This window comes from Vicugna pacos, chromosome 36 (genome assembly GCF_048564905.1).
Source record: "Vicugna pacos chromosome 36, VicPac4, whole genome shotgun sequence".
NCBI classification, from domain to species: Eukaryota; Metazoa; Chordata; class Mammalia; order Artiodactyla; family Camelidae; genus Vicugna; species Vicugna pacos.
This window is the reverse complement of record NC_133022.1, coordinates 8459056-8471341: the sequence shown is the minus strand read 5'-3', so window position 1 is coordinate 8471341 and position 12286 is coordinate 8459056. Positions and strand designations below refer to the sequence as shown.

Genomic DNA, 12286 nt, shown 5'->3' with positions numbered 1-12286 from the left:
TAAGCATGTACTCTCACCGCTGAGCTATAACCTTCCCCACCATGTCGGTATTGTTTTGATTTTTAGAAAATTAACACTGCTTGAATCTTTCCATTTTTAAGAGGCAATGAAGAACTTCAGGTAAAGTTCCTGACACAATTGGCACAAAATACTCAATGAACTGTTAAATATTACCTAAACCTTACGTAACTAGCCGCCTTCCTGGGAAGCCTACAGCATCCTCAAGGAAGCCCTGTTTTAGTTCCCTAGATGGACTGAAAGGCAGGACAACATGGAAAAAGTCTATTTATTCGAGGGCAACTTTGAAAACAAAGCCTCAGTAGTCCGATGGGACCTACTTCCCCCATTTCTACTTCAGCCCTTTCCCACAGGTTTCTGTCCTTCGCAGGCTAGAGCTTGATGCAGAAGGGGCAGATGGCCTAGATGTACTTATACACAACCTTGGAGGGCACAGTTTGCAGGTGCAGATGCACAGGACACTTGTAGAAGTGGGACAGCAGGGTCTCGCTGTAGCCCACGAGGAAGTAGAACTTGTGTGCTGGCAGCTGTCTCAGGACCAGGGCACAGATCTCCAGCTGGTTAGCCCGGCGCTTGAGGACAAGCTGGTCAGCCAGGCAGCCTGGGAAGGTGCCCAGCATAAATTTGCGGAGGAAGACATCTTCCACTGTCCGCTCTGCGGCATGCTCCTCCCCATCCAGGTTACCTGAAAAGAGAAGGGCACCACGGCACGTTGGTCAAAACTCTAGCGGTAACATCCAAGGGCCCTGGGCACTTGATTCCACACCCGACCCCAGCCTCTTCTCTTTTGTCCTATAAAGGGAATAAAAAGAAATACACTTTAAACGCAAAGTACATTATGCCAATAACCCCCAAACAAATCCTGTGAAGTACATATGATCCGTACCCTTGTTTTACAAAAAAAAATTCGCCAGGGCACAAGACTCAGGTGATTCCTCTGCCAGCCCCCTTCCCGCTCCTTCTTCACCACCGTATAGAAGCCCTCGCCAGCCCACGGGCCAGAGATGAGGCCACCAGCTACTTCTGAGTTTAAGGATGTGAGTTCTCTCACTGGCCAGCGCCGTGACCTCAACCACTGGATTCTCGTTCTGGACCCTTAGCTGTTAAGGGTCTCTACACCCACCCCCAGACTTTAGACCCAGAACTTGAAATGGGTGGGGAAAAGAAATCCGTATTTTAAGTACGTTCTCTAGATACATGTATCTCAAACATTCAAGTTGAGACTCTCATAGGAAACAAAATACTATTGATTCTCATTAATCCATAGTAGTTATATTCTATAAACTCACTAGTTATGTTCCATAAAATCACCGTGAATAATGAATTAGCAAATAATGAATCACTGTTCCTGATGGAAATACATGGTTAGGTTTCTCAAGCCTTTGGTTACAATATTTTTGTCAACAGATCAATATGTAAGGTTTTATTTTGTTTTTCTGTTTAAAGATATCTACGTGTGGCTGGTTAACACTGAACTCTTTCCCAACACCTTTGTTAACTCATGCCTGAAGAAAGCTTTTTTATCATGTTTTCCCTGTAAGGAAAATTGAAGCCTTCTCGTGCTTAGGAACACTAGACAGAACTTCAGTATTATATGCTACTTTGAGGCAGTGGAATCACCAAAAAACAAAAAAGCACAAAACTTGAAAACACAGCACTAATACATTTCAAAATGGATATCTGTTTACAGCATGAAAGCTGAAGCTAAAAGGCAGAGCCTTGCTTGCATGGCAAGATGCATGAGGGGTTCTGCTCCGCCCATGTCTCAGAATGAACGTGAAAGACCAAGAGTGTGCAAATTCACAAACATGGAATCTGTGAATAATGGAGGGCAACTTGTAGTGAAACGTGTGCTTCGGGGGGAAACTGCAATATTCAGTTTTCCGGGTCATCGATTTCTACTGGGTTATAACTCTTTCCACTGCCTCTGAGCTAGTCTACATCTCCTTAAATTACAGACACCCAATAGCAATACAAAATAATTGCCTTCAGGCACCGTGAATGAAAAATATTGCCAGCCGTATCACGTCTCTCCCTTTTTACTTCTCCTTTGAAGGCGCTAACTGATTTCTGTCTCTGCCACTGATTAGTGAGTCAAATAAAACTTCTGACACGTGTTCATTTCCTGTTTTTGCGATAATCACGATTAAGAACTCCTGCGGTGGGGCCTGGGGTCGCATCACCGACCCCCTGAAGGCCTCGTCAACCTCTACAACCGAGACAGGCATCGCCCCCTCACTTGTGTGCAGCGACAGCCAGCCTTTGCGGTGCGCGATGTAGTGAGGTGCGTGTGCCTCCTCGTAGGTCACTGGCTTGTCCCCCTTGCCCACTCGGACTCCGGCCGCGCGATTCTAGAAGAAAAGAAGAGTCATGACTTCACGCGACCACTAACCCAAACAGCGACCACTGGCCCAAACCGCGCCTGAAGCCAGGATCCCATAGCCACTGACCCAAACGGCGCCCCAGGCAAGGCCCCAGCGACCACTAGCCCAAACCGCTACCCAAACCAGGCCCCCGCGACCACTGACCCAAACTGCTCCCCAGACCAGCCCCCGCGACCACTGGCCCAAACTGCACCCCAGGCCAGGCCCCCGCGACCACTGGCCCAAACCGCGCCCCAAGCCAGGATCCCGCAGCCACTGACCCAAACGGCGCCCCAGGCCAGGCCCCTGCGACCACTGGCCGAAACTGCTCCCCAGACCAGGTCCGCGCGACCACTGGCCCAAACCGCTCCCCAAACCAGTTCACCACGATCACTGGCCCAAACCGCTCCCCAGACCAGGCCCCCGCGACCACTAGCCGAAACCGCTCCCCAGACCAGGCCCCCGGGACCACTGGCCCAAACCGCTCTCCAGACCAGGCCCCCGGGAAAATTCCCCAAACCGCTCCCCAGGCCAGGCCCCCGCGACCACTGGCCCAAACAGCTCCACAAACAAGGCCCATGCGACCACTAGCCCAAACCGCGCCCCAGGCCAGGCCCCCGCGACCATGGCCCAAAACGCGCCCCAGGCCAAGCCCACGCGACCAATGGCCCAAACCGCTTCCCAGGCCAGGTCCCCGCGATCACTGGCCCAAACCGCTCCCCAGACCAGGCCCCCGTGACCACTGGCCCAAACCAGGCCACCATGACCACTGGCTCAAACCGCTCCCCAGACCAGGCCCCCACGACCACTGGCCCAAACCGCTCCCCAGACCAGGCCCCCGCGACCAATGACCCAAACCGCTCCCCAGACCAGGCCCCCGCGACCACTGACTCAAAACGGTCTCCAGGACAGGCCCCCGCGACCACTGGCCCAAATAGCGCTCCAGGCCAGGCCACCGCGACCACTGGCCCAAACCGCTCCCGAAACCAGGCCCCCACGACCACTGGCCCAAACCGCTCCACAAACAAGGCCCCTGTGACCACTGGCCCAATGCGCGACCCAGGCCAGCCCCCCGCGACCACTAGCCCAAACCTCTCCCCAGACCAGGCCTCCGCGACCACTGGCCCAAACCAGGCCCCCGTGACCACTGGCCCAAACCGCGCCCCAGGCCAGGCCCCCGCGACCACTGGCCCAAACCGCTCCCCAGGCCACGCCCCCGCGACCACTGGCCCAAACCGCTCCCCAGGCCACGCCCCCGCGACCACTGGCCCAAACCGCGTCCCAGGCTAGGCCCCCGCGACCACTGGCCCAAACCGCACCCCAGGCCTGGGCCCTGCGACCACTGGCCGAAACTGCTCCCCAGACCAGGTCCCCGCAACCACTGGCCCAAACCGCTCTCCAAACCAGCTCACCGCGAATACTGGCCCAAAATGCTCCCCAGACCAGGCCCCCGCGACCACTGGCCCAAACAGCTCCACAAACAAGGCCCATGCGACCACTAGCACAAACCGCGCCCCAGGCCAGGACCCCGCGACCACTGGCCCAAACCGCGCCCCAGGCCAAGCCCCCGCGACCACTGGCCCAAACTGCTCCCCAGGCCAGGCCCCCGCGACCACTGGCCCAAACCGCGCCCCAGGCCAGGCCCCCGCGACCACTGGCCCAAACCGCTCCACAAACCCGGCCCCTTCGACCACTAGCCCAAACTGCTCCCCAGGCCAGGCCCCCCGTGACCACTGGCCCAAACCAGGCACCCGCGACCACTGGCCCAAACCGCTCCCCAGACCAGGCCCCCGCGACCACTAGCCCAAACCGCTCCCCAGGCCAGGCCCCAGCGGCACTGGCCCAAACCGCTCCACCAACAAGGCCCCAGCGACCACTAGCCCAAACCGCGCCCCAGGCCAGGCCCCCTTGACCACTGGCCCAAACCGCGCACCAGACCAAGCCCCCGCGACCACTGGCCCAAACCGCTACCCAGACCAGGCCCCCACGACCACTAGCCCAAACCGCTCCCCAGACCTGGCCCCCGCGAACACTGGCACAAATCGTTCCCCAGGCCAGGCCCCCGCGACCACTGGCCCAAACCGCGTCCCAGGCCTGGCCCCCGCGACCACTGGCACAAATCGCTCCCCAGGCCAGGCCCCCGCGACCACTGGCCCAAACCGCGTCCCAGGCCTGGCCCCTGCGACCACTGGCCGAAACTGCTCCCCAGACCAGATCCCCACAACCACTGGCCCAAACCGCTCTCCAAACCAGCTCACCGAGAATACTGGCCCAAACTGCTCCCCAGCCCAGGCCCCCGCGACCACTGGCCCAAACAGCTCCCCACACCAGGCCCCCGTGACCACTGGCCCAAACCAGGCCCCCACGATCACTGGCCCAAACCGCACCCGAAACCAGGATCCCGTAGCCAAGGACCCAAACGGCACCCCAGGCCAGGCCTCCGTGACCACTTGCCCGAACGGCGCCCCAGGCCAGGCCCCCGTGACCACTGGCCCAAACCGCTCCCCAGGCCAGGCCCCCGCGACAACTGGCCCAAACCGCTCCCAAGACCAGCCCCCACGACCACTGGCCCAAACCGCTCCCCAAGCCAGGCCCCCGCGGCCACTGGCCCAAACTGCTCCACCAACAAGGCTCCTGCGACCACTAGCCCAAACCGCGCCCCAGGCCAGGCCCCCTTGACCACTGGCCCAAACCGCGCACCAGACCAAGCCCCCGCGACCACTGGACCAAACCGCGCCCCAGGCCAAGCCCCCGCGACCACTGGCCCAAACTGCTCCCCAGGCCAGGCCCCCGCGACCACTGGCCCAAACCGCGCCCCAGGCCAGGCCCCCGCGACCACTGGCCCAAACCGCTCCACAAACCCGGCCCCTTCGACCACTAGCCCAAACTGCTCCCCAGGCCAGGCCCCCCGTGACCACTGGCCCAAACCAGGCACCCGCGACCACTGGCCCAAACCGCTCCCCAGACCAGGCCCCCGCGACCACTAGCCCAAACCGCTCCCCAGGCCAGGCCCCAGCGGCACTGGCCCAAACCGCTCCACCAACAAGGCCCCGGCGACCACTAGCCCAAACCGCGCCCCAGGCCAGGCCCCCTTGACCACTGGCCCAAACCGCGCACCAGACCAAGCCCCCGCGACCACTGGCCCAAACCGCTACCCAGACCAGGCCCCCACGACCACTAGCCCAAACCGCTCCCCAGACCTGGCCCCCGCGAACACTGGCACAAATCGCTCCCCAGGCCAGGCCCCCGCGACCACTGGCCCAAACCGCGTCCCAGGCCTGGCCCCCGCGACCACTGGCACAAATCGCTCCCCAGGCCAGGCCCCCGCGACCACTGGCCCAAACCGCGTCCCAGGCCTGGCCCCTGCGACCACTGGCCGAAACTGCTCCCCAGACCAGATCCCCACAACCACTGGCCCAAACCGCTCTCCAAACCAGCTCACCGAGAATACTGGCCCAAACTGCTCCCCAGCCCAGGCCCCCGCGACCACTGGCCCAAACAGCTCCCCACACCAGGCCCCCGTGACCACTGGCCCAAACCAGGCCCCCACGATCACTGGCCCAAACCGCACCCGAAACCAGGATCCCGTAGCCAAGGACCCAAACGGCACCCCAGGCCAGGCCTCCGTGACCACTTGCCCGAACGGCGCCCCAGGCCAGGCCCCCGTGACCACTGGCCCAAACCGCTCCCCAGGCCAGGCCCCCGCGACAACTGGCCCAAACCGCTCCCAAGACCAGCCCCCACGACCACTGGCACAAACCGCTCCCCAAGCCAGGCCCCCGCGGCCACTGGCCCAAACCGCTCCACCAACAAGGCTCCTGCGACCACTGGCCCAAACCGCGCCTGAACCAGGATCTTGTAGTCACTGACCCAAACGGTGCCCCAGTACAGGCCCCCGCGACCACTGGCCCAAACCGCTTCCCAGGCCAGGCCCCCGCGACCACTGGCCCAAACCGCTCCCCAGACCAGATCCCCGTGACCACTGGCCCAAACCAGGCCACCATGACATTGGCCCAAACCGCCCCCCAGACCAGGCCCCAACGTCCACTGGACCAAACCGCTCCCCAGACAAGGCCCCCACGACCACTGGCCCAAACCGCTCCCCAGACAAGGCCCCCACTACCACTGACTCAAAACGTTCCCCAGGACAGGCCCCCGCGACCACTGGCCCAAATCGCGCTCCAGGCCAAGCCACCGTGAACACTGGCCCAAACCGCTCCCCAAACCAGGCCCCCACGACCACTGGCCCAAACCGCTCCACAAACAAGGCCCCTTTGACCACTGGCCCAATGCGAGACCCAGGCCAGGGCCCCGCGACCACTGGCCCAAACCGCGCCCTAGCCAGGATCCCGTAGTCACTGACCCAAACGGCGCTCCATGCCAAGCCCCCGCGACCACTGGCCCAAACCGCGCCCCAGGCCAGGCCGCCGCAACCACTGTTCCAAACTGCTCCCCAGGTCAGGCCCCCGTGACCACTGGCCCAAACCAGGCCCCCGTGACCACTGGCCCAAACCACTCCCCAGACAGGCCCCCGCGACCACTAGCCCAAACCGCTCCCCAGACCAGGCCCCCGCGACCACTGACTCAAAACGGTCCCCAGGACAGGCCCCTGCGACCACTGGCCCAAATCGCGCTCCAGGCCAGGCCAGCGCGACCACTTGCCCAAACCCCTCCCCAGACTAGGCCACACGACCACTGGCCCAAACCGCGCCCGAAGCCAGGATCTTGTAGTCACTGACCCAAATGGCACCCCAGTAAAGGCCCCCGCGACCACTGGCCCAAACCGCGCCCCAGGCCAGGCCCCCGCAACCACTGGCCCAAACCGCGCCCCAGTACAGGCCCCCGCGACCACTGACTCAAAACGGTCCCCAGGACAGGCCCCTGCGACTACTGGCCCAAATCGCGCTCCAGGCCAGGCCAGCGCGACCACTTGCCCAAACCGCTCCGCAAACCAGGCCCCCGCGACCACTGGCCCAAACCGCTCCCCAAACCAGGCCCCCGGGACCACTGGCCCAAACCGCTCTCCAAACCAGCTCACCGCGAATACTGGTCCAAACTGCTCCCCAGACCAGGCCCCCACGACCACAGGCCCAAACAGCTCAACAAACAAGGCCCATGCGACCACTAGCCCAAACCGCGCCCCAGGCCAGGACCTCGCGACCACTGGCCCAAACCACGCCCCAGGCCAAGCCCCCGCGACCACTGGCCCAAACCGCTACCCAGGCCAGGCCCCGGCGACCACTGGCCCAAACCGCTCCCCAGACCTGGCCCCCGCAACCACTGGCCCAAACCGCTCCACAAACCCGGCCCCTTCGACCACTAGCCCAAAATGCTCCCCAGGACAGGCCCCCGTGACCACTGGCCCAAACCAGGCACCCGCGACCACTGGCCCAAACCGTTCCCCAGACCAGGCCCCCGCGACCACTAGCCCAAACCGCTCCCCAGGCCAGGCCCCAGCGGCCACTGGCCCAAACCGCTCCACCAAAAAGGCCCCAGCGACCACTAGCCCAAACCGCTCCCCAGACCTGGCCCCCGCGAACACTGGCACAAATCGCTCCCCAGGCCAGGACCCCGTGACCACTGGCCCAAACCAGGCCACCATGACCTCTGGCCCAAACCGCTCCCCAGACCAGGCCCCCACGACCACTGGCCCAAACTTCTCCCCAGACCAGGCCCCCGCGACCAATGACTCAAAACGGTCCCCAGGACAGGCCCCTGCGACCACTGGCCCAAATCGCGCTCCAGGCCATGCCAGCGCGACCACTTGCCCAAACCGCGCCCCAGACCTTGCCCCCGCGACCACTTGCCCAAACCGCTCCCCAGACCAGGCCCCCGCGAACACTGGCCCAAACCGCTCCCCAGGCCAGTCCCCCGCGACGACTGGCCCAAACCGTGCCCCAGGCCAGGCCCCTGCGACCACTGGCCGAAACCTCTCCCCAGACCTGGCCCCCGTGACCACTAGCCCAAACCGCTCCCCAGACCAGGCCACCGTGACCACTGGCCCAAACCGCTCCCCAGGCCAGGCCCCCGCGACCACTGGCCCAAACCGTGCCCCAGGCCAGGCCCCCGCGACCACTGGCCCAGACCAGTCACCCGCGACCACTGGCCCAAACCGCTCCCCAGACCAGGCCCCTGCGACCACTAGCCCAAACTGCTCCCCAGGCCAGGCCCCCGTGACCACTGGCCCAAATCAGGCACCCGCGACCACTGGCCCAAACCGCTCCCCAGACCAGGCCCCTGCGACCACTAGCCCAGACCAGGCCCCCACGACCACTGGCTCAAACCGCTCACCACACCAGGCCCCCGTGACCACTGGCCCAAAATAGGCCCCCACGATCACTGGCCCAAACCGCACCCGAAGCCAGGATCCCGTAGCCACGGACCTAAACGGCGCCCCAGGCCAGGCCTCCGTGACCACTTGCCCGAACGGCGCCCCAGGCCAGGCCCCCGTGACCACTGAACCAAACCGCGCACCAGACCAAGCCCCCAAGACCACTGGCCCAAACCGCTACCCAGACCAGGACCCCACGACCACTGGCCCAAACCGCTCCCCAGACCTGGCCCCCGCGAACACTGGCCCAAACCGCTCCCCACACCAGGCCCCCGTGACCACTGACCCAAACCAGGCCACCATGACCACTGGCCCAAACCGCTCCCCAGACAAGCCCCCGCGACCACTGACTCAAAACGGTCTCCAAGACAGGCCCCTGCGACCACTGGCCCAAATCGCGCTCCAGGCCAGGCCAGCGTGACCACTTGCCCAAACCGCTCCCCAAACCAGGCCCCTGCGACCACTGGCCCAAACCGCTCCCCAGACCAGGCCCCCGGGACCACTAGCCCAAACCGCTCCCCAGGCCAGGCCCCCGCAACCACTGGCCCAAACCGCGCCACAGACCATGCCCCCGCGACCACTGGCCCAAACCGCGCCCCAGGCCAGGCCCCTGCGACCACTGGTCGAAACCGCTCCCCAGACCTGGCCCCCGCGACCACTGGCTCAAACCGCTACCCAGACCAGGCCACCGTGACCACTGGCTCAAACCGCTCCCCAGGCCAGGCCCCCGCGACCACTTGCCAAAATCGCTCCCCAGGCCAGGCCCCCGCGACCACTGGCCCAAACCGCGTCCCAGGCCTGGCCCCTGCGACCACTGGCCGAAACTGCTCCCCAGACCAGATCCCCGCAACCACTGACCCAAACCGCTCTCCAAACCAGCTCACCGAGAATACTGGCCCAAACTGCTCCCCAGACCAGGCCCCCGCGACCACTGGCCCAAAAAGCTCCACAAACAAGGCCCATGCGACCACTAGCACAAACCGCACCCCAGACCAGGCCCCCACGACCACTGGCCCAAACCGCTCCCCACACCAGGCCCCCGTGACCACTGACCCAAACCAGGTCCCCACGATCACTGGCCCAAACCGCACCCGAAGCCAGGATCCCGTAGCCACGGACCCAAACGGCGCCCCAGACCAGGCCTCCGTGACCACTTGCCCGAACGGCGCCTCAGGCCAGGCCCCCGTGACCATTGGCCCAAACCGCTCCCCAGGCCAGGCCCCCGTGACCACTGGCCTAAACCGCGCCCCAGGCCAGGCCCCTGCGACCACTGGCCTAAACCGCTCCACAAACCTGGCCCCTTCGAACACTAGCCCAAACTGCTCCCCAGGCCAGGCCCCCGTGACCACTGGCCCAAACCAGGCACCCGCGACCACTGGCCCAAACCGCTCCCCAGACCAGGCCCCTGCGACCACTAGCCCAGACCAGGCCCCCACGACCACTGGCTCAAACCGCTCCTCACACCAGGCCCCCGTGACCACTGGCCCAAAACAGGCCCCCACGATCACTGGCCCAAACCGCACCCGAAGCCAGGATCCCGTAGCCACGGACCCAAACGGCGCCCCAGGCCAGGCCTCCGTGACCACTTGCCCGAACGGCGCCCCAGGTCAGGCCCCCGTGACCACTAGCCCAAACCGCTCCCCAGGCCAGGCCCCCGCGACAACTGGCCCAAACCGCTCTCAAGACCAGGCCCCCACGACCACTGGCCCAAACCGCTCCCCAGGCCAGGCCCCCGCGGCCACTGGCCCAAACCGCTCCACCAACAAGGCCCCAGCGACCACTAGCCCAAACAGCGCCCCAGGCCAGGCCCCCTTGACCACTGGCCCAAACCGCTCCCCAGACCTGGCCCCCGCGAACACTGTCCCAAATCGCTCCCCAGACCAGGCCCCAGCGACCACTGACCAAAATCGCTCCCCAGACCACTGGCCCAAACCGCTCCCCAGGCCAGGCCCCCGCGAACACTGGCCTAAACCGTGCCCCAGGACAGGCCACCGCGACCACTGGCCCAAACCGCTCCCCATACCAGGCCCCCGTGACCACTGGCTCAAACCGCTCCCCAGACCAGGCCCCCGGGACCATTGGCCCAATCCGCTACCCAGGCCAGGCCCCCGCGACCCCTGGCCCAAACCGCTTCCCAGGCCAGGCCCCCGCGACCACTGGCTCAAACAACTCGACAAACAAGGCCCCTGTGTCCACTGGCCCACACCGCGCCCCAGTCCAGGCCCCCACGACCACTGGCCCAAACCGCGCCCCAGGCCAGGTCCCCGCGACCACTGGTCCAAACCGCTCCCCAGGCCAGGCCCCTGCAACCACTGGCCCAAACCGCACCCCAGGCCAGACCCCCGCGACCACTGGTCCAAACCGCTCCCCAGGCCAGGCCGCTGCGACCACTGGCCCAAACCGCGCCCCAGGCCAGACCCCCGCGACCCTTGGCCCAAACCTCTCCCCAGGCCAGGCCCCTGCGACCACTGGCCCAAACCGCGCCCCAGGCCAGACCCCCGCGACCACTGGCCCAAACCGCTCCCCAGGCCAGGACCCCACGACCACTGGCCCAAACTTCTCCCCAGACCAGGCCCCCGCGACCACTGACTCAAAACGGTCCCCAGGACAGGCCCCTGCGACCACTGGCCCAAATCGCGCTCCAGGCCATGCCAGCGCGACCACTTGCCCAAACCGCGCCCCAGACCTTGCCCCCGCGACCACTTGCCCAAACCGCTCCCCAGACCAGGCCCCCGCGAACACTGGCCCAAACCGCTACCCAGGCCAGTCCCCCGCGACGACTGGCCCAAACCGTGCCCCAGGCCAGGCCCCTGCGACCACTGGCCGAAACCGCTCCCCAGACCTGGCCCCCGCGACCACTAGCCCAATCCGCTCCCCAGACCAGGCCACCGTGACCACTGGCCCAAACCGCTCCCCAGGCCAGGCCCCCGCGACCACTGGCCCAAACCACGCCCCAGGCCAGGCCCCCGCGACCACTGGCCCAGACCAGGCACCCGCGACCACTGGCCCAAACCGCTCCCCAGACCAGGCCCCTGCGACCACTAGCCCAAACTGCTCCCCAGGCCAGGCCCCCGTGACCACTGGCCTAAACCAGGCACCCGCGACCACTGGCCCAAACCGCTCCCCAGACCAGGCCCCTGCGACCACTAGCCCAGACCAGGCCCCCACGACCACTGGCTCAAACCGCTCACCACACCAGGCCCCCGTGACCACTGGCCCAAAATAGGCCCCCACGATCACTGGCCCAATCCGCACCCGAAGCCAGGATCCCGTAGCCACGGACCCAAACGGCGCCCCAGGCCAGGCCTCCGTGACCACTTGCCCGAACGGCGCCCCATGCCAGGCCCCCGTGACCACTAGCCCAAACCGCTCCCCAGGCCAGGCCCCTGCGACAACTGGCCCAAACCGCTCTCAAGACCAGGCCCCCACGACCACTGGCCCAAACCGCTCCCCAGGCCAGGCCCCCGCGGCCACTGGCCCAAACCGCTCCACCAACAAGGCACCAGCGACCACTAGCCCAACCCGCTCCCCAGGCCAGGCCCCCGCGACAACTGGCCAAAACCGCTCTCAAGAC

General features: G+C 65.0%; 1 protein-coding gene across 1 annotated transcript in view; it reads right to left on the bottom strand.

Moving 5' to 3' along the window:
* Positions 1-268: 268 nt before the first annotated feature.
* The window catches only part of LOC102527299 (small ribosomal subunit protein uS3m), a 92184-nt gene continuing 80166 nt past the window's right edge, over positions 269-12286 (bottom strand). Inside the window, exons 4-5 of the mRNA XM_072955536.1 lie at positions 2258-2369; positions 269-703 (exon numbers count right to left, since the gene is read on the bottom strand). Of these exons, the coding sequence (XP_072811637.1) occupies positions 420-703; positions 2258-2369 (396 nt within the window). The 3' untranslated portion in view covers positions 269-419. The remainder of the gene's footprint in view (positions 704-2257; positions 2370-12286) is intronic.